The sequence below is a fragment of the Apis laboriosa genome, unplaced genomic scaffold (genome assembly GCF_014066325.1).
Source record: "Apis laboriosa isolate Shangri-la unplaced genomic scaffold, ASM1406632v1 scaffold5_cov152, whole genome shotgun sequence".
Taxonomy (NCBI): domain Eukaryota; kingdom Metazoa; phylum Arthropoda; class Insecta; order Hymenoptera; family Apidae; genus Apis; species Apis laboriosa.
The window spans coordinates 4,553,378-4,580,285 of record NW_025223857.1 but is presented as its reverse complement, the minus strand read 5'-3'; the positions used below and the strand labels follow the sequence as shown (position 1 = coordinate 4,580,285).

Here is a 26,908-nt window from a genome sequence, read left to right as displayed (position 1 = left end):
GAATAGTTCGTTGCAAATAAGAATTATGAAGGGTTTCTGAATTATCGTCTAATGGAAAAAAATCACGTGTTTAGTTAGGAATGCGCGTCTAATTTACGAGTACATAACTTTACTACGGTTATGCAAATCGCAAGCATACCTGTTAGAACACACCTTAATCACGTCGCGCGTGTCCGAGTTTCTATTCGTGGAACGAAAATTCACGGTGGAAATTCACAACTTGGCTAAACGATCGCGTAGAACAATGTACACGTGCGCATCGTGGTGCTGCACGAGGAGACAGACGACGATTCACGGATCAGATAATAAGGGATAATCGTGTCGACAGTTGCCGAGTGCAACAGCCGCCGAATTGCAACGGCGGCGGCGGCGGTTTCACGCGAGCGCATCATCGAAGGATTGAGACGTTTAAACGCGAGATCGTAATCGAAATTTAATGCGATCAGATAAGGGGTTAATTGCAGCCAGACCACTTCGGTAGTCCCATCGAGAGGAAATCGTAAAACATAGTCGGTCGGTGTCGAGAGAGTGGCTGCACGCACTCTCTTCCTAGCATCGTAATCTAAACCCTGCGATCTTGTCCTCGCTCCAACCTTCGCCCAAAATCTTACGATCGCCGCGAAAGATTTTTGACGCGCGAGGAAAGATGCTGTGAATTTTTGAACGTGTATTTTTCCGTTGAAAAAAAGAATCGTTGGAAAAAAATATCGGGGACGGATCTATTTCGAAAATTCTATTCTCCTCGTAAAAGTAATTTTAACGCGTGGATGTTGACGATGATGGATGAACGTCTCAATATTTCAACAAAGAACGATATTAATTTTTCTAAAAGTATTGGTTCAAATCGGAGAAGTGTTAAACCTGTCGATTCGAAATATTTGATAATTCTAGTATTAATGCGTGTTTTTTTATGAATTCTAAAGAAATGGAATCTTTGGTATTATCCTTTAACGATATTATTTTTTTTTTTTTACATTTTGCATATCTTTTTCACAAAGATAAATTTCCCACAAATGTACCAACATGCCCAATTAGTCGACCAATTATACATCCCCCTAACTAAAAACTGCAACAAACATTAAAAAGAGTCGTAAAAGCTCATTTTCCAAAGATTCCCATGATCTCTTAACTTCGTTGTTCGCAAGAACAAAGAAGAGAATGAAAATGATCCGGGAAAGGAGAGAGAGATTCGTTAATTAGATCGGAGGTAAGACAATGTCTGAGACAAGAATTCATCGAATTCACGAAGTGGTTGGCACGCACGCGACCCCTCTTCTTCCTCTTCTCTACAACCACGTTTGCTAATATACTCGACGCGGAGATGCGCTTTGAACGCGCCTGCGAATCGCGCGAGAATGAATCCTTGCTTGCTTACATGCGAGTCGTGGCCACGATGCATGACCACCAATCGGGTGGCCAGCCTCCAGAAAATCCAGGAAGTCGAGCTCGCCAACCTTCATTCCGCGATGATTTCCTTAACCCTCTCTTTGTTTTCTTTTTTTCCCCCATTTTTTTTTCCTTTCCTTTCTCTTTCTTTTTTCTTTTTTTTTTTTCCTTTTCTTTTCTTTTTTTTTTTCCTTTTTTTTCTTCAGTTCCTTTCTTTTTTCGTGCGTGATAATTAGGAACGTTGTAATGCTTGCCTCTTATCCAAGCTGATCTGGAATAACGTCATTTAGAAGAGGCAAATTTTATAAGAGTTTTGAGGCGATCTTGCGGTAGATATGCAGATTTTATGATGGATGGATCTCGTATAAGAATGGAGTACGAAGTTTGAATAAAATTATATTTTAAAGAAGTCGAGGAAGTTAGTTTTTCTATTCGCGTCTTCGTGGTATCCAAGGTGGTAAAGTAAGTACGTCTTTCTTTTTCCCCCTATATTATTGGTTATCGAAGAAACGATTGCAAGAATCGCAATTTAATCCTCCTCGTTTATTTTTATCGTCGTTTTTTGATTGAATACCTGAAAAATTGTCAAAGTACGAAATCGATAATATCGAGCCAAATAACGACGATCCAATTAAAGAAAAATCGAAAATTTAATCTCAAGAGTGAAGGAGTATCTCGATTACGAATACAGAGAGAATGTTTACATCCTTCAACTTTCTGATTTCGATAATTCAGAAAGACCGAGAGAGAAGGATCGAGGAGAAGGATATCGAAATAAATCGAAAAATAATCGGGTCGCAGGAGAAAGATTAAAATTATACAGGATACTCGAAAGCGTCCAAGTATGATAAAATGAAGGCTGAGAGGTAAATGACATTAAATCGTTCGAGTCCCGAGGAAACGGAATTCATCGACAACTGGTCACAGAATATCCCCCCTCTGAACCGGTTCAAATATATATCTCGTCGTTGTACGACGAATAAGTGAATTTTATACGATCGTGTTATCATCTTTCATCGTGAAAAATATACGAGTCATCTTATTTAACATTTTAATACAAGTATCGATATATTAACGATAGAAAGCCTTTTAAATCGATCGCTCTGATCTTATTAACTCGTGTATAAAATATATTCGTTCGAATTTCTCACGAATATCCGACCGAAAAAAATATATATGCACGCAATTAACGAAACAAATTATTATAAATTCTGGACAAAGTATTATAAACATGCGTTTTTTACGAACTACAATTTTCAATGATCGTCGTTCAATTTGGAACGGGCCTCGAAAATTCGTCCAATTCGCGGAACACGTTCGCGTGGCCGCTCGTCGAAGTTCATACGTTCCGCTGTATGCAAAGAGGTTGGCAATAAATTATGCGTGTCCAGCATCCCACGTGGCCGGTGCTACGAGTTTGCTTGATAAATAATGAGTCGCCGGTCCTGGACACCTTGCTTAACCCCTCTCCCGTAAAAAAATATTCATAGGTGGAGATACAGGGATGATAAATACCGAGTTTTGCGAATTATTATGCAAGGATATTTCTTCCTTCGAAAAAATTTTAAAAATTGTCTAAGTAAAGTAAAATTCGAAATATTCGAACTTTCCATCCAATTTACAATTCTCCTCGACCTCTGTCGATTTCTTTCATTCGCTTGGAAAAAAAATTACAAAAATTTTTCAAACGTCGATTTTCCTCCACTTTCATCCCCCTTGGCAAAAGCGAGAGAGTAAAATCGAAAATTTCAAATATCCCGCGATTTCCGTCCGCAAACTTCCAATCCAGAGACGTCAAAGTACTCGCCCTCCGCCCTTAACCCCGAACGAATTCGAACGTATTCGAATCGCCCACGTAACCGATCTGCAGCTCCGCGGACGAATTCCCCTCTTGCTCGGCGTGGGCAAGAAATTCCAAACGGTCCCCGAAGCGAGACGGGGGCCCCCGAATTAATTACCATCCGGCATTGAACTTGGCCGTGAACACGCGCGCGCGTGCTGGCGGGGAGCAATCATCGAAGGATGCCCGGCTGGAAGGCATCCGCGAGCATGCTCGCGTCTGAATCTTGTTGCGGGTAGTTCATTAGTCGCATTAGAGCAATTTATCAACGATCAGGGGGCTGGACACGCTTCGATTACCGACTCGTTCCTCGTATTAACGGCTCGGACACGGGCCCGGCAAAGATGGTGGGCCCGAGAATAGGAAACGGCGAGAGCGGAGAAGCAGAGAGTAATTTCAGGGGGAGGGACCTTTGTCGGGAGGAAGAGAGGAGGAGCGGTGGAAAAGAGAGAGAGAGAGATCGAGGAAGCTCTTAGAGCAACGATCTCTTTACGCGCAAGCAATTTTTACGACGGAGCCACCGGGCCGGGCCGAGCTAACACGCGAGGTGACCAACCACTTTCGACCACGTTCCACCGTCTGGCGAATGTGCGTTGCGCTCATATCCCGCTCGAAAGTGGCTCGTTAAGACGGCCGACGCAACGGCCGACGCTCGTCCAAAAACGGGAGGAATAAGATGGATATGTTTCGACTACACCTGTGCTTCGCCAAGTCTTGACCATCCTTTCCCTTTCTTCTTTTTTTGCTAATTATATCCTGTTCGGTGTCAAAACATCAAGATCTGGTTAACCATGATATGGACGAGAGGTGTCTTTCTTTTTTGCTTTTTGGAAGAATGAGTATTTGGTGAGTATCGAAGAGTATGGAAAAATCTATACAGTTTTTAAAATATATTTGCAATCCGTATATAAAGAATCGTAAGCATAAATACTTTACTTTACAACTCGTTTCGATCAATTCCCTTCCGAAACTCATCTATACTTCTTTCTTAACTCTTCTCGACACCAATAATCATCGACATCGATTATTAAACGCTTCCAAACTACCAAAAATCGAAACTCTAAACCGTTCAACGTTCGATTAATTTCCGAATCACACTCGAACTCGTCTACCGTCTCGGTTCAACATTGTCGATCGGTCGCATCGACGAAACCCGTAACCCGATCGTAGAAAGCGAGGATCGAAAGGCGAAGGATCGGAGCGTGTTCGACGAGCCGGTGGATCGTTCGGTCCCGGAGCCAGACGAACGAGTCCGGGCCCCGCTGCTGGAAATAATTCCTTCCGATCTCGGGCAGAGCTCGCGCGGCGGTGTTGCGAAAGGGTGTCACGCGCGTAAAGCCGGGTTCACTGGACGGACACGCGAACGCGCGTCGCCTAATAACAGCAACGACAGGCCGGACAGACAACGGAGAGATCGTGCATGCGAGCCACCGAGATAAGAGAGTTTCGGGCCCCCGTCGTCGTGTCGTGACGGGATGTCTGCGCTATTCCATCTTGCCTGTCACTCGCGTATGACGCGCCTCGTGTGTGCCCCGCCTCGAGAGAGCGTATGGAAAATGCGCGTCCGTATCGGTCGACGATGGCCAATCCATCTCATTGCTCTCTCGTTCGCCCCATTTTTGCTCCAGGATTTTTACGAGTCGGATTCGAAGCAAGTGCTCAGAACACACGAATTAAGTTTCATTGTTTCTCGGTTTTCGCTTTTTTCGAGATTTCGATCAGTCGATTTTGAGCGATTTTGGAGAATCGATAGGTTGGAGAATTATGGAGAAATTTTCAAGGGAATCAGAGCCGGTAAATGGGCGCGTGGCGCCAAATTTTTCGCCATCGGAGAATCGCGAATATTTAATAAAGATTATCTATTTTACACGTAATAATAGTTAGAAGTGATTATTAAATCGTGATTGGCGGAATTCATAGCAATTTAACCTTATAATTATTGTTATTACCTCTTCCATGTAATAATAACAATTACCATAATTCAAATTACCAACGATTCCAACAATCATCTCTTTATCATAAAATTACTACGAAATTTCAGTTTCGCAATCGTTATTAGAAAAAAAGTTAAAACATCACTTTACACCCGTAATTTGTGTTCAAGAGACTTCGCAATTAATTTCCCTAATAAACGAATCCCCCTTTTCAAAAATTATCAATGCACGGATAGACTTGATCTTGAAGAAGGAAAATCTCAAAGAATTTCTCGACTTTGGAAAGGAAAAAAAAACACGACTCGTTGTTATCGGACGGTTGATCGATCTGCTGGTGATTCGTGGAGAATACGCGCCGTGCGCTCGCATAATCGGCGAGCGGGGCATTTGCATCTCGGGCACGAAACGACGGATCCAACGTTGATCCGAGCGCGTGCAAAGAGAAAAAGAAAAAAAAAGGGGGGGGGGGGGAGGCGGAGGAGGGCCGCCGGCTCACTCTCGTCTTACACAATCGCATCAACGGGAAATCTACGTTCTCAAATTTCAAGGCTTAATTTACGAGTGCCGCGGGAGTAAATCACTGGGAATCGCGGCGAGCATCGCGCCAACGACAAATTTATTCCTTTTCCTCGCTGGATATCGCGTAACGCCGACACACTATCCCCTGAGGAAATAACGTCCTTATACAGGGTGACAATGGAAAACTTACGTACACTCTCTCTTTTCAAGAGCCGGGAATCGTTGCCGGGATAACGTTGTAACGTTGTTGGGTTGATAGCCGTTCGAGGACACGTTCAATACGTGTATTACTCTTTTGCATACGCGCCACTGTATCGGTCAACACGATACAGTCGATAAGCGAGGTCTCTTTTATAAAAATTCAATCGGGATAAGATAAATCGATTTCACGTAGATCGAGAAACATTCGATAACGTTGACTAATCAAGAGATAGTGAAAAATAGATACGAAAGCGGTATGTGCTTGATTGCATTATCAAATGTGCCTGTCAACCGCTTTCGAAAAATTTCAAAGAGGCATAAGATAATAAAACAAAATTAATACCGTGTTATAATTAGAGCGCGGATACTCTACTGTATAAAATTTCAATATTTATTCCGCATAAAATCACTGGGAATCTAAAATTGATTGAAACAACTCCGCGAAGATATAATTCCAAATTTCGATCGTTGATCCGATCTAGTAAAGAACGACTCGATCTCATCGATATAATCGTCGTCGCCCGCCATTCTACAGATTTCGAAAAAAAAAATCTTAAAATCGCGAGGAAGAAACGCGGCACGAAGCATCGCGACTTCTTCTTCCCTCCCTCTTCTTCGTTCTAATCTGGTCGCTGCGACAGGGTGTCTTCACTCCCGGTTCGCGCGATAAAACCAGCCCCCTTATCCCGGGGGATCTCGACCGTGGGCTGAGAGATCGGTTGGCGCGATTCTCGAGGCATACCACCGCGTCCACGAGAAAGAGTGCACGCCGAAAGAGGACGAGAGCAAAAGGAGGCTCGCGTCTCGGCTACCGAAATTGCAACACGGTTGGCCACGGCCTCGAGCTGCGCCGCTTCTGTCACGCGTTTAATGATTTATGTAATAATGAATCACGTTTATCTAAGATCTTCGCGGCCATGCGTTGAACCGTGGATAACTGTAAAGTTGCCGTATCCGTATTTAGAACCCGCGCCCGGATAAATTATCCCGCGACACGGGATTTGACTTTAAATTGACACGCGCCGGATTAAAATTTCAATTAAAATTGAAACCGATAAATCAACTTGGCCGAGAAATAACATTAGGAATCAGAGATCCGTAGAAAAAAAATTGGAGACGAAGCTGTTCGAAGAAGGAAGGGGAAGAAGTCTCGCGTATGATCGATACGAGAGAGAACAGTGGCAGAGAGAGAGAGAGAGGGGTCGAAGATCGAAGGATTCTCTTCGTGAAACGAAAAAGAGAGAGGAAAGAAGAAAGAAAAAGAGGCGGAAGGGCAAGTGCAGATCCGGGGGATGACGGTGGCTGCGCCACCGATGACGTCCACCCGGTTCCACCACGCGTTGTATATCGTCCGTCGCTCGTGAAATGTAGATCGGCGGTGATTTACTTATCAAGAATCGACGCTTCGCCGGAGGTAAATGGTCGAGTCGTGACCATTAGTCGACGGACTGGCCAAGTCCGCGCTGTAGAGGACAGCGAATCGAGGCGAGCGAGGGAGTACGCTAATATCCGCGCCGTGTGAGGCCTCCGCCGCGGCCCAACACGATGTTCTCGGCCACGAATCCCCCCCGACCATATTCCCTCGCATGAACCTTTAAATTATTTTTCGATCGAGCCGCGAGGGGGGAACGACCGATCGCGATACCGTGTGCCTTACTTGCTTGATATTTTCATTTCTGATGGCGCTTCGCTTTATACGCGGGGGAAATGATTTATGGGCTGGTCGATTCGTGGTTGGATCAGCGTCCAACCAAGGTGATAACCATGATCGAAGTTGTTGGTGTTCATCTTTTTTTTTTAAGAAAGAACTTCTTTGGACTCGTTGCCTCGAATGTTTTTGGGGACGTGTTGGTGCTCGAAGGATGAACGCTTGGCGATGATGGATTGGTGAAAGGCGAACAAAGTCGATCCGAATTATTTTCCAGAACGAACAATTCTTCTTCTTTATCGTCGGGGACCGTGTTAATTCGAATTCGAATTGTATATTTCTTGGAATCTCACCATTTTTTTATTACGAATCCGTATGGCAAAGTGCAGTTCTTGGAGTTCGAACATATTTTTTTTTTACTTCTCCGTACACAAGCATCCTGCGCCGAGAAATCTGCCGTTTTCCCAAATGTATCGCGACGCGAAAGCTTGTTTGGAGAAGGCTCGCGAACAATTTTTCGTTCCGAAAGATCGGCAGCTAGGGGAAATCACGGTGAACTCTGCGTCAGAGGGAGAGGATTAGCGTCTGAAACATGCGCGAAATATGGCAAGACGGGTGATTTCCTGAGCGCGCAATTGTTTCTCGGAATGGAAATCATCGGCACGAGACGTGAAAGAATTCCTCGCCAAATTCGTTTCTGGCGCGTGCCGAACGCCGATCTGGGGAATTTCGTCCGCGTCCCGTCGCGTGAGAAAGTAGCGAAATTCGATAGAAATTGTTAACCGATAATGTGCACGACTTCTACTTTTTCTGCCGTATAGAAATCGCCAAGGTTGCGTAAGTTATTACAAATTTGCATTCGTCGTTTATAAGATACGATAGAGAAAGTCGACTAATTGAGGAACCGGGTGAATAGAAATCTAGGGAAAGGTCTCGTGCATCCGAGAGAAGAGGATGATCGCGCGAACAAGTGTTTTCCTGGTTCGAACACTGTTTCGGGATATTATAGCTGTTAGGTAAGACGTATAGGCTTGCACAATTTATTGCCATCATCCTGCACGATCGATTAATTGTCTACACGTAGAAGGTATTCTTATTTTCACTTTCCAAGTAACAAATTTCATCTTTCACAATTTTTTTTTTTTTTTTTTATTCCAAAAGAAGATCGAAAGATCGAATAATCTTATTTCGACGAATGAAGAAAACTTCTCGAATCGTTTTTGATTTTCCAACTTTTCGGTTAGAAAGTGAAAATGCTCTTATCAGTTAATTGTTTCATACGATGATAAAAATCACGACACGAAATGCTCTTCCTTGGAATCCAAATGTTCTCGAAATGGCGTGCGTTTTCGAATAAAGGCAGCTCGACTTACATAAACGCTCGGTATCTCATTGTTTTCCACGAGCCGCTGTGTAGCGATAATTTTTTATTGCTCGGTGCGTGATTCGTCTCTCCATAGCCGAGCCACTCCGAGTGCAAAGGTAATTCACTGTCAATCGCGTGCACGTCGATAAAACGGGCCCTTATCGTCGCGGCGTTAAAGAGATTCGAGGTCTTCGGTCGTTGCGCAAGCGCGGTCATTTTTTTTTTTTTTTTTTTTTTTGAAATCACGCGCGCTCTCGAATCACGGATGGCCTCTCCTCGAATGGCCAATTTGGAATTACAGAAATTGCCGCTTCGCGGTTGACTTGCCCCTCGTGACTCGAGCTATTCTTCTTTGTCTTCAGAAAGTTATCAAATTTTTGTAAATAATATCGCGATTGTGAATTCGAAAATAAAGAAGAGAAATTCAAATATGGCGACGCAGTTGAGATCAAATAAATGAAACGATATGAAATCGACCACAGAACTGCGAATTTCCTTGGGATAAGCAACGCTGATAAATATACAGAGACAATGTACTCTGCGGTTTCGTTTAATTGCCTAAGCGGAGAATATCACCAGGCGGTTGCACGAGGATTCATATAGATATAAATACAGTTGTAAAAGAATTATTATTATCGATGCGACACGCGTAATTTATTTAATATTTGGGCCGAAGCGTTAGACAATTGGTTCACGATAGAGCCGAACATTCGAAACTTTTTTTTACGATCCTCTTTTCGATTATCGTTATAAATCCTTTATCAAATTTTTATTTTCCCGGCGAAGAATAATCCATTAGAACCCTCGTTTAATTTCACGTCAAACATTTTCAACGAAATTCTCCTCTGTCGAAACATTTCTGAACATTAATCTAAAAATCCTCGATATCATCAAATGTTCTTCTTACCCAACTTAAATTAAAAAAATCCTACACAATAACTATCGAACAATCGACAAATATCACCTAACAAAAAATCTCTAAAAACCCTAGACTAGTTACGTATATCAATTTAAAAAAAAAAAAAAACAAAAAAAAAGAGAAGCTTATCAATCACTATCCCCAGATATCATCGACTATCATTTCACTATCAAATCGGCCTCGACCGCTTACGTAACCGTCCACGATTGGGCCACCAGTCGAGGGTTAATCACCGTAACGAATGAATGTCTGCATTCGACTCACCGATAATAGTCCTTCTTGCAGTAAATGTTTCCGTCCCTGCTGAAACAGGTGACTTCGCCGTCGAGGCCCTGGCGGCAATGGGAGCACTGAAGGCAGGCCGCGTGCCACCGCCTGTCCACCGCCTGAAGGTAAAACCTGTCGGATATCCGGAGGCCGCATCCGGCGCAAACCACCCCCGGCACATCGTCGGACTGCGCGGGTGGGGTGGGCGGCGGCTCCAGTTTCGGGATAGCGTGCAAGTGTTCGGTGGTCTGCTGTTCCTGCGAGTGAGTCTGCGGATGCAGATGCGAGTGATGGTGGTGATGGTGGTGGTGGGTCGTTTGCGGGGGCATGCTCAGGTCGCTTGGGTTCTCAAAGTTGCTGCTGTTCCTGTACTCTTGCCCACCTGACGTATTTCCATTTCATTTGTATTAATTTTATATTAATTTTTCCGTTAATTTCGCGTATAAATTATCGAGAAAATATCTATCCATCGTATATTACGTTGAAATTGAATTGAACCGAATAAATAACGATCTGAAAAATCTTGCAAGATATTATTAATAATTAAATGTATTACGGTGGATATTCTAAAGAACAAGAAAAGAAGAAAATAGAAGGATAGAAAACACTAACCTCCGGGGGAATCGTAGTCTCTAGAGTCGTAGGGGGTAGTGGGTCCGTCGTAGCAATTATTGTTGGTTCCGCAGTGGGTCTGATGTAGGGGTGTATGATGGGGCCCGTGATGGTGGGCGGCAGGAGGACTGCACGGTAAGGTGGTAGGTCGTGCAGCGTCGCCCATAGACGCAGGGAGGCAGGGACTTAGGTCCCTCGCCTGGTCCACTGCTCCGGGCCCCCCCGCACTGCCGGGCCCCCCTTGACGCCCCACAGCCAAGCCGCTGCCACGCTCCTGCGAGCTGGCCGGCTGCTGAAACAAATCGCATCCGGAATATTAGAAAATTTCCACGATGAAAATTCAATAAAATGGCGGAAAGGAAAGAGAACAGGATCGAGTGAAATATTTTCTTCTCGAAATGAGATCTGGATTAAGTTGATCCATAATAACTTTGGATCGTTCTCTTCACTCGCATCTATTTCGTAATCTTTCGTATTACGTCGAAAAAACCAAAAAAGAAACCGCGATCGCGTTGAAAAGAAGCATGGTCGATTCGCTCGAGTGAAATTCTCACACCTCCAACGTAGACGACTGTTGACAAAAAAAAAACTATGTCAACAGTTTTAGACAAAGAAACTAGCGAGAAATCACCTAGCAAAGTGAGAGATAGAGAGAGAGAGAAAGACAGACACGAATATAGATGGAAGATAAAAAATTAAAAGAGAGAGAGAGAGAGAGAGAGAGAGAGAGAGAGAGAGAGAGAGAGAGAGAGACGCGCAAAGTGAAAGTAAGAAAGGAGGATAGCCCTGCGGATAAAAGATTCGTAGAGTAAACGAATCGATGGTGAATCGTGAAAGAAGAGTTCGAAAAACGCCGCGTCAACGCGCGCGCCATCGACGATCGGCTCCCCCGGAAAAAAAAAAAAGAAAAACGTATAAATTCCCAACGACAGACGCGATGGAGGGGGGGGAGAGGGAAAGAAGCAGCTCATCGATAAAAGTAACCGACCTAACGCATATCCGAAGATGGCGAAGACACTTTCCACCGAAGTGAACGAGGAGGGACCGTAAAGGACATCGGTCGGAAAGACAGTCGCGAACCGCGCACAGTGGAATAGGCCTCTCCTGTTTGCCGTCAGGCCGCGACAACCGGAATAGGCGAAATAGGACAACAACCTAACAGGCACGAAGAGCAAGACGGCTACCGGGGGAAACTGTGTATCCAAAGTGACAGCGGATTACGGCTCGGTTGACATCGGCAAAGGGTAAGGGGGCTAGAGAAAAGGAGAAAGATAAAGAGTGGCATGCTGACGGCAGTAGCCGGTCGCCTCTGATGGATGTCGTAAGCCGGTATGCGCATGCGCGCGACCCTATAAGGCGCCCGGAGCCGACCAATCCGAGCCGCCGCCGTGTTTCAACTGTCAACGCGGTTGCGGCGTACCGCGGTAAGCTCGAGACATAAATTACGTGGCCGAGCTGCCCTGGTCCTCCTCTCCTCCTTGCCCCTCTCTCTTTCCGCCTCCCTTTTTTTTCCTCTCCCTCTTTCTCCCCCTCTTTCTCTCCCTCTTTTTGATCCCTTTCGACAAACTCCTCGTCTGTCCTTCTCCAGCTTTCCGCCCCGAGAACCCTTTCTTCCCTCATTTCCTTCTCCTTCCCGAGAGAGAGGTCAGAGAGAGAGAGAGAGAGAGAGAGAGAGAGAGAGAGAGAGAGAGTCACTCTTCTTCAGGCTCACTCCTCCTTGTGGAAAACCGATGCCGCATTTTACGACACCAGATACCGGTATTTACTGCATCTCCGCCGAAGCGGCGCGTTTGCAGCGATCGCGGCCCGAAGGGAGGTTAACTTCTGCGCGTATAGAATAGTCGTAAAGATCACTGCTCTGCGAATAACGATGCCCTCTGGTGACGAATTTAAGCCTCGTCCATAGTTCTTACGGTGAATCGCTCGGTGAACGTCTAGGGAATTTTTGTTAACCTCCGCGAGATTCAGGCAATAATCCTGTTACATTCCTTAATCTAATTTCTTTTACCGCGTAAAATTAAGGATTTGTTACCTCGATTGAATTTTAACGATAATACCTCGACGAACATTTTTCTTTTCTAATAAATCTACGTGATTTAGCAACAAGCGTATAGCGAAGGAAACAAGTATTATCTCCGTGATCTTCTTATTAAATTCTAGTTACGACACAGATTCCGATTCTTCGGATCGGTTTCTGGCTTCTTTTCTATTTTTTTCTTTTTCTTTCTTTCTTTCTTTCTTTCTTTGTTCTCTTCCTTTTCTTTTTTATCGTCGATCGTTCGATCATCGAACGATAATGGTTCCAGGGAGCAGCGAGGAGAGATCGATCGGATAATGCGCGCATGCGCGGGGCTGCGCGTTCCTCAGCCAAGGGAAAACTAATAGAAATTGGCACGTTCGTTTGTTCCACGGCGGATTTTCACCGTGGAACGTAACGATTACGCGGCGGCCGTTGTTTCTTATGTAATAAACCGGGTCGCGGAAAGAATTCGTGGAACGCGAGTTTCCAAGTGTCTGACCAACTGCTTCTGGCGTGCAACTTATCGAGAATCGTGGCTCGTTTCCTTCGAAGATCATTGATCAACCTCCGATTGGAACTTTGATTGGGCGAATTTTTCTTGCGCGTAGTGGTGAACTCGATTCTTCGGCTGGTTTCGATGAACGAGTTGATGAATTCAGCTACAATTAGCCGAACATTAATGGAGGATGATGACGAATACGTAGCTCGTATTCTTCTCCATTATTTTTATAAGGAACGAAGATCATCGTTTACCAGAACGCGAATACGGATACGATACCCTCTATCTTAGAAGATAATCTTCCAGAAAAATAATTCAAAGTTTAATTACATTGAGAATGAAGTCGAGAGACAAGTTGTAGAACCGAGGTGTCGCATCGAGCACTTACAACCATAAATTTCCCCAAGAATCGAGTTAACGCTGCGTACATGTTACCAAGTATTATTTATGTACCAGTCAATCAATGTTGAAGCGTTCTCGTGGAGTTTGCATCGTAGGCAGTGGATCGTATCATCGAGATTATCCTTCGACCTTTCTGTTAGTCAAACAACGTGTTCACCGTTAACACAAGTGCGCATCGATGCAAGAAGTCAACCACCGTTTTCATACGCTGTTCCCCTCTTAATGTCATTATTAACCTCGGCTCGAACAATGCAAACGTTTTTTCTTTCTTTTTTTCTTTTTTTTTCACCGCATTTCTTAACACTCCATTGTGCCGAGCTCGCGCTCGAAAGCAAAGATGTTCGTTGCACGAAGGCATAGGTCGCCGTTTTTCTTCTTCGAACCGCCTCGACGCTGTGTTTCCCAACCGACTCGTGTCATCGTGTAGGGGCGGGAGAAGCGCGGATGCAAATAAAGATATTTCCACGGAGAAACTCGGGCTGGAAACTCGTTTTTCCAAACCGAGCCGACACCGCGGTTTCTTGCTCCTCCAAACTTCTCCTTTGGAATCCGGATCCCCGGTTGGGATAACAACGAATGGACGAACGAGGATCTTTGGACAATAAGAGAGAACTAGTTGTTGTCGAGGAAGTATGGTATGGTTGCATATGGGGAGAACGAGAGGTGAACAGGAAGAACAATGTTCTCGTTCTTAGACGGAATCGCATACGAAAGATTTATGGATCATACATGTTAACGATTGTGCGAAAGAAGACGGTTAACCGGAGAACCGGTAAATAGAGAAATAAAAGAAAGAAATGTGTAACGCGTTATTAACATTAATGACCATGATTCGTGAGAGTTAACTCGTGGAGAATTAATTAATTAAGTTGGTCGACCGATTTAAATCCTTTGCCAATCCACTAATCCAGATTATTGGTTCTCGGAGGAGGAATGATCCATCGATGTCAACAAAATATCCTTCCTTTCTGTAAATATTCCATATTTAATTAAATTCCGTATTTAATTATATTTACATTTTCTTTTTTTCTTTTTTATTACATTTCTAAAACTCGTTGGTATTTATAGGCATTATTAACGGAACGAATTCTTTTTCTAGTTTATATTAAAGTTCTTCTATCCGAATGATACGGAATTTAATATATTCGAATCTAATTAATTAACATTTAAATGCCACGATGAATACAACGATATGCAAATATTTTTTTTTATAGATGCACATTGCGAAATTTTATTATTCAAACGTATAATTCTTTTTCTTTTTCTTTTTTTTTCTTTTTTTTTTTTTTTTTTTTTTTTCTTTTTGAAGCGTGTATAAACTATTACGAAATTCTTTTTCCACGATCCCCGTGAATATTCCATATTCATTCGAGTTCAATTGAAACGTTAATATTCAACATCCTTGGAAAGCCTTGCGTATCTTGTAAATAATCTAAAGAAACCAAAAAAAAAAAAAAGAAAAAGAAAAAAAAAGAAAAAAAAAGAAAGAAAATAACAAAACTCGAATATCTCTTCGTCGAATATATCTCGAAACAAACCACGAAGCCAAAAAGGTGAGAAGATCTCATTGCACACTTCTCTCCGTTTCCGTATTTTCGCCATATAGAAAGAACCCGTCACACGGTGGTTCGATCGAGAGAGTCGGGTTGAAAGATTTCCTCGAACCGATGGAACTCCCCGATGGCGAAGCCGGACGAGTTCCATTTGTAGAATTTTCCACCTTAGATTTCGTAAGAGCGTACGTAGGACGAAGGAGAACAGGAGAGATCGATACGGGCATCCTATAAATTTCCCACGAAACGGCACGACCGGTCGATCGATCTTCACTGGGCCCGCGGGGAGATCCTTATCCATCTCTTAGAGTGGACCTGCCACGGGAGGCCGGTGCCACTGTGTACAGACAGACTTTCACCCGTGGCTTCGACTTGCACAAGGCTCCGCCTTTTTCATTTTCACGAAACGTGAGGTAAATAACGAGCGCGGAATCCGTCGGGATGCCGGCACGGAAAGCCGGTAGAATGCCTGCGCGAGAAATGCCGGCTCGACGATACGCAGCGTCGAATCGTGCGACAGAACGAGAAACAGCTATATATCGGCCATTATTGATTATTCTTTCATTTTCTTTCTTTTCGCTCTTTGCGTCCCCATTTATCGTTTCTCTTCCGCTTCTTTCTTCTCTCTCTCTCTCTCTCTCTCTCTCTCTCTCTCTCTCTCTCTCTCTCTCTCTGTCTTTTTTGATTTCATTCATTTTTTTTTCCAGGACGAGAGAGGAGGCGGCGATCTAGCTCGGCTCGGGAGATAAGAGCGTGATTTATAAAGTTCGCGGCGCGACTTTCGGATTGATAAGTGATATCGATGATTCATCTGCTCTGCCGACGGGAAAACTTGCGTGGAACTGTTAACGAGCGGTTATCGAGGAGGAGAGATACGATTACGGTTGGCAGAATGCGGGCAAGTGAAATGGAAATTTTTTTACGGGGAGGATGCGGTTGAGTAGAGTAATTAAAATTTTGAAATTTTCTAGGGGAGGAAGAAGAAATTTGGGCGAAATTCGAAATCGATTAATTTTTTTTGTCGCGCTTCCTTTGGGAGGATCGATTTTAAACATTGGAACGTTAAACATCGAGGGAAGCTTGTTTCTCAAGTTGCAAGCAATTCAATATTCTTATACTGGAAACGCGAGAACGAAAAAATATTAAAATGTTACAATACGAAAATATAACGCAAGAAGAAAGGAAAGAAGAAAGTTGAAGTTATCCAAAATTATATTTCGCCGTATAATCTTGATCCTAAACTCGAGAAGAATGCGGCGATTCCTCGAAAAATATCTGCCGTGAAACCGTGTCCAACTTTTATTTCACGGTGGTTTATCTCGCGGCGGGCAACAACAAAGTCGAATCGCGGAGCGCGACGCTTTTTCCCAAGCCTCGGCTTTTTCCTTGTTTTCGCGGATCGGGGTAATTGGAGCGCGATTCTTTTTTCCTTCTTTTTTTTTTTTTTTTTGTCGCGCGACACGATCTCGCGATGATTTACAAGAAGGCATCGGTATGAATCGGGAACGATGGCGTGAATTTTTCTTACGGCCGGCTTTCCATCGTCGCTCGCGGTCGTCTCTCTTCGAGCCATGGGAAAAACGGATCGAAAACGGATCGCGCGTTAAGGAGGATGGGAAACGAGGGAGTGGGGGGTCCCCCGCGCGGCGGGAAAAGTCGCATTGGACGTCGTATTGGAGGACTGGTAAAATTTATTCGGAACGGATTTCGCTTCGAGTGGAACGATTCGTTGGCGAGTCGATTATTTTATTGGAGCAAAAAGAAAGAAAAAAAAAAAAGAAAAAAGAAACGTTCCTCGAGCGAGAACAGATTGCGAAATAATCGAAGAGAAGCTTAGGAGTGACGAAGGAGGCCGTCGTCTCCAAGAGGAAAAAGAAGAAATGTAAAAAAAAAAAAAAAAAATGTAGAGAACCAGCCTTGATCTTATTCAACTTATAAAGTTCGCTTTCATGAAAAATTCTTCTACCAACCTCCCAGATTATGAAATTCTTCTCGAGTATTATCCAATTCGAATATAGTTCCAAGAAAATAGGACGATATATCATTGTCATTGCAAGTAACGAGTCTAAACGACCCATATTTTTGATGTATAACACACATATGATCGTAACAATAATTCGATAAATTGCATGATTTATATTATACAAAATATACAATTTACATATTAAATATCCAATATTTACCAATACATCAAATATGAATTAAAACGTACTTATTATATTTAAAATCGAGCGAAGCATAAAGTACGTATTATCTGATTTTCTTTCCTTTTTCCACCACTCGTGAATATATATTCTAACTAAACACATTCTCAAAAAAAAAAAAGAAAAAAAAAAAGAAAAGAAACGAAAATAAAAATTGCCCTCCTCAACAAACGCATCCCGTAAAAGGTAAAAATTAAAAAAAAAAAAAATCGCGGCAGGCAGACTGCACGCGTAGATGGCACGAATCCCAACGAGTCTCGGCATTTCAGGGACCATCGATGCTAAAACTGCGAGACCGCAAGAAATCAACCAGGAAATTCGCCCGAGTCCGATCCAACTCTCTCTCTCTCTCTCTCTCTTCCTCCCTTCCCTCTCCGTCGATTCTATAAACACGCGCGTCCCGTGTTGCCGCGTATCAGCTTCCCTTGGCCGGCCATGATAGTGATAACAATAAACAGCCTCGTCCACTCGGGCTGCAGCACCAGCAGCCTGTGGTTTCTCTCTTAAAACGCGTGGGCGACGCTTAACACTGCAGAGAAAACGATAAACCGCTCGCTATCTGCACTTCTCAGCGGCGACCGGCTACCAACCGGCCGGACCCGAATGCCACTCGCGACACGAGGGGAAAAAAATATTAGAACGTGGCTGCTCGTGTGTGCTACTGTGCCACCACGTTTATTCGGCCGGGATGGCCGAGAAGAAAGAGAGAGAGAGAGAGAGAGAGAGAGAGAGAAGAGAAAAAAATATCGAGAGAAACAAGTCACCGGTCCACCTCCTAAATATAGATTCCAACCCCTTTGAGATTGGGTTTGAGATGCGAAGAAATAAATTTAAATATATATATATATATGTATATATCGGTAAATTTTCACGAAAGTTTGTATCTTATGTTTGTCGCGTAATAGAGAAAAATTATATCTAATGTTCTCGAGCGAAATTATATATATATGTGAAAGATAATAAATGTAAGTGTAGAGAGGAATATTCCAAAAGAGGATACAATATATGTATACATATTTAATAAACTCATTAAATAATTTATAGAATATAAGTGTTAATAAAATGTAGTATACTTTTTTGTACTATTGATATCTATTATTTTTTCTTTTTTTTTTTTTTTTTAGATCACATCGCGCGTTAGGCTCGACTAAAGAGAAAAAGAAAAAAATTCTAATTTCAAGCGAGATAAATCGATTCCCTGTGTCCAGCGAAACTTAAACCGACCCATCATCATCAATCTTCGACCTCCCACGTTATCGTGCAGAAAACAGTATTTTCATTCAACCCGTACAACGAATTATCATTTCCGACTTTTAATCTACGTTATGAAACACAACCACGACCGTCAATCTGGCTCGAATTTTCACGCATTTCTGGCGCTCATTCCCTTTCCATCATGCCGATCCCGATCGCGACGAATATTAATTCGCGATGCGAATAATATTGCGCGGATTGCAACATTCAACGATTTTGCAATTTCGATGAATCACCTTGTATTTTCGATCTTCGATCTTTCTCTCGTCGAGGATCGAAACGAATTTCCAAATTTCTCTCCGATAAAACTTTTTCGTCCATCAGTCGTTTTTCCCCTTTTTGCGATCAATATTATTATATATTATTATATTCCATATTATTATATATTATTATATTATAAAAGAGGAGAACAATAAAAGAGAGAGAGGGAAAAAAAACGAAGATGGAATATTATATTTCATTGCCTATAAATACGACAATGTCGTCCTTGCGTCGCATCCGGTGCATCGTTGCACAATCGTAGAAGAGTATCGATGCAATTCCACGAGTACGTAACGACAATCGAGAAATTATGAAAATATTTGGACGACTCCTCTGGTAAATCGATAATCTCTACAAGATATTTTTTTCTTTTATTGCGTCCAATTCCGATACCACGAATAATTTTCAAACGAAGTATACGAATTAACGACGACGAGAGAACGGATCTGCTTTTTTAACGTTTTTTAACGTGGACTCTATTTCTTACGATGTACGTGGAACGTTCTTTCTTTATATTAAAGAAAGACACGCTCGTGTAAAACTATAACGTTTAAACGAATATATATATATATTCGAGAGTGAGAAACTATACTATATAACGTGTCGAGAGTGAATTTTACATTACTTTCAAACATATTCTCAACAATGATTTCCCCCTCCTTATGAAAAAAATAAAGTTTTTACTCTCGAATAATTATATAATGGAAGAAAGAAAGAACCTTGGAGTTGACCGTGCGAACGTATTACCAAGCTGCTTGGAGCGCGAAGGATCAAAAAATCACGAGAAGGAATGGAGGAGACGCGGAGAAGAAAAAATTGGTCGACGAAGAGACGCGTCTTCTTCGACGGAGAGTCCATGTCATAAATGAGATACACGTCGAGGAGGCCAAGAATCGCGACCTGACCCCGAGATACCGTTTTCTTTCTCTCGGCCTCGCGGCGTTCCGCGAAAATTCAGAGATCGCGTATTCTCTGCCAAACGGCGCGCGATCCAACCGCAATTAATCACGTGCAAAACCGTGATCGGGCCGCTGAAAGCATGAGTAAACGTTGCGACGTGCCGTGACGGGTTTCGAAAATTTCGCGACACAATGACGCATTCGGCTCGACAAACGAGAAAATTGAATTTTCTCGGACATTTTGCGCGCACTCGTTCATGCATCTCGGAGAAATTTCGAAAAAAAAAAAAGGTCTTCTTTTCGTTTTCGTCGGCTTCCTCCTCGAAGAAAATCGGCAAGGAAACGTAACGCTTACTATACTTGTTTTTTTTTTTTTGCGATATCGTTGAAAAAAAGTGAAAACGCGGAGAGAAATTTTTTCCCCCTGCCCCCTCCCCGGAAGGTCGAACGAGGTGAGAAACGAATTTCCTGTTCGTTGAATAATAAATTTATCGCGAGGGAAAGAGCGTGGAGGAGCGAATTCATTTAGGAGTCCGCGATTAAAAAGATCTATTGTGCTCGGCCAGGTTTTTTATTCCCGAGAATCTTCGGTGAACAAGGCTCTTGGAGGATTAACAAGTGCGATAAATTGGACCGACCCGACTTTTCGCGAATTTTGTCGCAAAAATCCGTGGCCCTCGAAATAAAATCGTGGAAAAATTAAATGATCCCGATTGAAAAAAAGTTTCTTACCCTTTCTTTCCAACATTTTTATTATTTAAATGAGAGGAATATCTTTGTAGAAAGAGAAAGGAAAAAAGGAAAAAAAGAAAAAAAAATTGGAAGAATTCCGTTCAACGAACGAAAGAAGACAACGAAAGGAAAAGAAACGCGGAAGAAATGCGACAAAGTTCGTTGGAGGATGGACGTCTGGTGGACAGTTTCGCCAAAGTATGTGCATATCGTTCGTGCATGCCGTAAATAAACAACAAAAGATCGATCGGGGCGAGCGCTTATTAAACATTCGGGCCGCGATGACCGCCGTGGCGCGGCGGATATATCTCGGCCGGGCCGGCTAATAAATTACGCTCGACACAAACGGACCACTATCACGGGCAGACACGTTCGTGCCACGTCGCCCTTATCTCATCGAAGTTACAATAATCACACTCTCTTCGTCCGGCTCCACGCTGACGCACGCGTCCGGCCGCGTGCATTGAAAAAGATCGAACGCGTCCTGAGACGAAACGACGCCGAATACGCGACGGCGATCCAATATAATTCCAGTGAAAATCGGGGAGGAATCTTATCGAGGATAGAAGCCGAGAACTTTCGTTTTTCTCTTTTTTTTTCTTTTTTGATTGAAAAGATTTTTTTTTTTTTTTTTTAATTATTCGAGGAAAGAGATTTGAGGTTTGAGAAAGTTTGAAGAGGTTGAAAGGAGTTGGATATTTCTGCGAAAAGAGGGGAGAGAATTGTGGTGGGACAATTGTAATTTGACGAGGCCGATAGAAATTGGAATGATTTCGAAAAAAAATTGGAGAAAAGTAAAAGGAAACGAGAAACGGTGAAAAAGTGATTTGGGTGTTGGTTTGGAACGGTTTAAGAAGCGGTTTCAGAACGAAGAAGCTGAAGTATTTTTGAAAAATTTGAAAAGAGGAAAGAGAAAGTGAGATAAGTGGTCATTTCTGTGGGAGGGGATTGGAGGAGTTCGAAGGAAGTTTGAACGAGCTCGTCGAGGAAATTTTGAAGCTGGTAAACCTGCAATTCAATTATTGTCGAAATATCGAAATTGTGCGATATAACATAGACACAACGTAGGAACGGCACTCGACCAATATTTTTCAATCTCTCTCCTCAACGAGTCTCTTGTTCGCACAAGAAGAAAACCCCTAACTATTCCTATTCTAATTTACGCCAATAATAAAATAAATAATCGAAAGTATCAAAGACCAACCCATCTATACACGCTGTCAAATTCCTCGAACCAACGCGTCAACTTGTCAAAGAGAACGTCGTGTAAAACTCTGTCCAACTCTTTCAATCACTTTTTCCAATCCAATGATATAACCTCGCCGCCACCTCGATCGACCGTTAAACGTCGACGGGCTAACAAGATTATTCGACGTATATAATTCCGTTACACGCGTGAAAAGTCGAGCTCGTAATTCACGCGCTTGTCCCGGAAATTGTTATTTATTTTCGCCGTATAGCCCCCCCGTCGCGAGATCGAATTATTCTCGCGCGCGCAGACGCGAAAGAGGGAGGAAAATCCGCGGGTTGCGCAACCAGAAAATCGGGCGGCCCGAGAAACGCTGCGCCATTCGCGGCGATAAAATAATCGTTGCGAGCAAGATTGGGGACGGTTAACGCACGCGGCGCCTCCGCTTTTAATCGGCCACCGATTCCTCGTTCAACAAAATATTTACCGCCGTACGTATCCCCTGCCTCCCTCCTCCCTTGGAACCCCTCTCCTCGAAAATTTCGCAGGAAGAAGATCCGAAGATGAAGTTTGAACTAAACTTGGTGAAGGAATTTCGTCTCGTCTCGAGGATGGACGGAGGTTGACGAAATTCAGGGGATGGGTGAAAGAGGATCGATTTTGTTCAGAACGGCGGAATTTTCGAGGATGGAGTATTTTTACGAGATGAGTTTTTGCAAGAAGAAGAAGGTTATTATACAGGCTCGTTAAAATTGAGTAGGCGCGCGTGGAAAAAATTTCGTGTTACGAAGTAAGAAATTCGTTTTCGGGCGTATAATGTATTTTCTGAGATTATGGATGAATATATATATATATATATATATTGTAGAATTGGAATTAACATAATGTTTACCACGAAAATTGAAGAAAAAGAAAAAAAGAGGACGATGTTAGTACAAGACGAGTTATCGCGTTAATAAAATTCGATGAAAAAATAAACGTCAATCTCTTCCTCGATTAACGATTTCCAAAATAAATATAAATAAAAATAATTTACGCGCAACACGTCTCGTAAAACAAATTGTCGATATCCTTCTTTTCGATGCGAATTTCGTGGCGAATTTCGCGGTTTAATTCCTAAGAAACCGACGCATATTCGAGTTCAGATGGAAAGGAGTTCGAGAATGAATGAAAGTCTCGTTCGGAAATCTGGTTCGGTGATCGGTTTTATATCGGTTTCGATTAAAACTCAATTTCGTTCGGGGAAAAAAAATAAGAGGAAAAAGGAAAATAAGGAAGGAAAGGACGGGAGGAGCGTGCGTTTTACATCCACCTCGTTTCGCCCGCGTTACCCACGAGTTAATGCATCGGTTCAATTAGCGAGCATCGCGGTGACACGGAACAATCAATTACGTTTGTTTACAAGGTGTACCCGTTAACGGCGCAGCCATTCACCAGTCGTTTAAAACGGAATTAACATTCCTCGAAGATGAACGCCGGTTTCGCCGATCGTACATTTCGCTCGACACAGCTTCGAACCGTCGTAAGTTGAAGGAACGGACGTCACTCCTTCGCATTTCCTTTCCTCCCTTTCGGTTTCACGGATTTCGCGTAGAAGAGAAAGAAATTTCGATTCTCTATTTCTAAAAATTTGTAAAAATTGATTAGGTAATATTTTCTCTATCATCGTGCGAGATACGGGTGTACGCGCATGTACAATCCGATAACCCGTGGAAATTTATTAAACGTGAAGTTTAAGAAGATAATTTCAAGATACGAGATATTTGCTTCGGAGTTCAACTTCACTGTGTAACATCGTTTTATCGTTTCTTTTTTATTCGAAGTAAACAATATAAAGACGTTCATTCATATTTTTTGCTTGGAAAAAGTGTTCGCGTATTCGCGTTGCTGCCACGAAAGAAGAAAGATATACGCGTGTATAAAAAATATATATAACAACTTCACTGAAAAATCATGGCCAGAACACGCGACGCGATAATTTTTTTTCTCGATCATCGAAACCAATCGAGTGTCACGAACAACGCGATAATGATTCCTTCTTGAAAAAAAAAAAAAAAAAATTAATTCTGACAATTCAATATCTCGAAGAATTTCCACGAGTAAAAAATCGTATCTACTCTGTTCATCTTAACCACTTTACTAATTCTCTTACCAAATCTCACTATACCTATATCTTACATTGAAATATCTAAATATGTATATATACCTCCGAAATTTATGTCATCCATGCCGATAAAATCTTTCGCCTCTGAATCCAAGAAAATATCAAAATACTTGGACCTCGACGAAGAAAGAAAAATCCTCTTAGCCGATCGGAATCTCCAACCCCCTTTCAGAGGAATATCAATTAAACGGACCAGGGGCGCGACTCGAATTCGCGTGTCGCGATCCATTACGCAGGTGACACTCGAAAAATTCACCTCGGCGATCCGTCAAACGGCACGGCGTGTACGCGAGCAGATCTGTCGTCGAACCGGGTTTTTCTTCTTTTCTTTCTCCTTTTATTTTTTTTTTTTTTTTTCTGTTCGTGCGACGATCTACAACGTCGCGAATCCATGGAACCCGTTCCACTCGCTCGGCCGGCGAATATATCAGCCGGCTGTTATACCGATAAGCGTCGGACTCGTCCACGACTCGCCAATATTCCAATTACGGAATCCGAGGCAATAAAATCGTTGGATCGAATTATCCGGCTAGGATTTGTACCCATTAACGGCAACAAGGTAACCCGAGAACTACCATCGGGCGGCACCCTTATCCTCCGCGACTCGAGGTTTTAATTAGAGAGGATTTAAAACTCGGAACGCTGAATGAAACTTGGAGGCGATCTTCGAAGGCGTGGATTGATTTATTGGTATTCGGAGTAGAGGTAAGTAAGAGTGATATAGGGAAAAGGGAAAGTTTATGTTCAAGGGACAGGTGGAAATTGGATATTCGGATATAGGAGTGATTTTCGAAGCGGAGTGATTAATTGATCTGTTTGATGTAGAAAGCGACGAGTTGTTGTTCGCTGTCGTGATTTCGAGACAAGGATATTTGGACGAGTAAGAACGTAATAGATATTGTATATTATTGCACGATATAGAATTTCGAAGAATTGTACGTAGTAGCACGATACCAATCTTCTTAGTAAACGAGATACCGAAAAACATGAAATTCAATAAGTAAATATTTTGCCCGGCTATTATCGACGGACCATACATCTTCAAATCTCAGTTTAACAATTGTCCAAACGACAAAAACCCCCTTACCTCCTCTACTGGAAATTGTAAAAAAAAACGCCTCCTCTCGAGGCGTAAGTGTCGAGGAGGAGAGATGAAAGGATCGAAAGGGCAAGGATCGTGATGATGGAGGCCCAGCGTGACAAAGGATCCCTCTCGATGGTTCCGTGATGCGTACACGGCCAATAAGCAAAGAAGGAACAGAGGGATGACACTCACCCAGTGCATGCCGGTGGTAGGAGGGGCGCGCTCCTCATACACTCCCATCAGGGTGGCTGCTGTCACGGGGTAGTTCCCGCCGAGGGTGCGCGACGCCGAAGCTGCTTGGGGGGGAGTCCCGGGGGATCCGCTTGCCGATAACGCGGAGATGGCGTCCGCTGCGCAAGTTCCCTTCTTCTGCCTCCTCTTCTTCTTCCTCCACCACCACCGTCAGCTCGGTTCACCCTCTCGTTCTTTCCTCGGCTCGACAACTTTTCAACACTCAACAACGTCACTGCCAACTCCGCCACTCTTTCTTCGAGTTTTCCTTATTATCACTCGTAATGCTCGGTTACGATATCGGTATAATATCGTATATTTCCAAGGTACGGTATGGTCGAAAGGATCTTGGACAGAACTGTGATTGTTATTACGTCGTCCGGGGTTGAGAGGGTAAGTAAGCGCGCCCTCACGGGCACATCTCGGTGGAAATGTATCGCTCCCGGGACCAACGGCTTACGTCTCGATATCTTGACGATCGAAAACGCGGTACAAAACAGTCACGTTATCCCAGTATAAAAGTTACACCCCTCACTGTTACACAATCACTAAGCAAGAAGGGTTCATCGACGCGGCGAGTCGGGGCGATTGGACGCAGTCCTGGAACGATCCTTCTTCATCCCTGGCTCCATCGTGGGATCACAAAGCACTAGGACGAACGAAGAAGCGACACCCAGCTAGTCCGCGCACCTGCACTCGAATACTACCACCGTGGTGTCCTGGTGTCCTTGGAGCATCGACAGCGCGAGGATCGATCTCCACTTCGTGCTCTTTTTCTCGACGGGACGAAAAGAACGCGCGTCAGACCCGTTTCATGGCGCATGTGCCCTCGTGTGACATTCGGGACCGAGATACGACGATGACGAGCACGACGACGACGACAACGACGACGACGACGACGGCGACGACGACGACACGTCGGGAAGAACGACGCCAGAAAACGAGGTACGCGCGAGCACGATGCGCCACGGTAAATACAGGCCCGTTTACCGTGTCGAAGCCGCGATGCGGAGTGAGGGAACCGGCACAGCTACAACTGGTTCCAGCCATAGGCAGCGCCGCATCGCGGTGGAACCGTGAAAACAGCGGCGTCACAAGGTGGGGCGGACACGGTTCCACGAAGGACCGCCCATCGGTACCCCTTCCCGCTTTCACGCGGAACGACAAGCCCCGCCCCGACACGAAACTCGATACCGCGCCTCCTTGTCTGTTCCTCGCCCATGCATCGTCTCTCCTTGTCTCGAGCACAGCGACTACTTTGCCGCACGTCGCTGCTCCAAAGAACCGTCTGCGCGAGAGAACAGAGCGACTCTGGCGCGGCACACAGTGGCGTAGGCAGCTACGTATACGCGGGTTCGTAGAACAGAGACACTTTAAATTGGTGGCTCGGACGGCCGCGTTCTTTGGCGTTTTGTTATGTCACCGCGGAAATGAATGTATCGGGGATGTCGGAACGGGTAATGCCGAACGTTGCTCGCCGATCGAATCATTGTTCTTTCGGAAAGGTAATAATGTTAGATCGTAGAGGATGATAGGCTTAAATATTCCAATGTTTTATGCTCTTATAATTTCCTCCGCTCGCATACCTGTAATCGATCAAAGAGAAGGGTAAAAAGTAAGTTCTCGTTGTCAACGAGCCCATTAACCTCGTGGTAGGAATGAACGAGATCAAAGTGTCAGGAGTACCTTGAACAAGCCGAAACCGAGACACCTCGTTTCCGCGT

At 43.6% G+C, this 26,908-nt stretch overlaps 1 protein-coding gene across 2 annotated transcripts in view; it reads right to left on the bottom strand.

The window, feature by feature from the left end:
* Positions 1-26,557, bottom strand: part of LOC122718014 (protein apterous-like) — a 50,940-nt gene extending 24,383 nt beyond the window's left edge. Inside the window, exons 1-3 of one of the 2 annotated variants that reach the window (XM_043942645.1) lie at positions 25,146-26,557; positions 10,693-10,984; positions 10,078-10,462 (exon numbers count right to left, since the gene is read on the bottom strand). In XM_043942645.1, the coding sequence (XP_043798580.1) occupies positions 10,078-10,462; positions 10,693-10,984; positions 25,146-25,193 (725 nt within the window). In that variant the 5' untranslated portion in view covers positions 25,194-26,557. The remainder of the gene's footprint in view (positions 1-10,077; positions 10,463-10,692; positions 10,985-25,145) is intronic. The other variant, XM_043942646.1, reaches the window with a different exon arrangement.
* Positions 26,558-26,908: the final 351 nt, after the last annotated feature.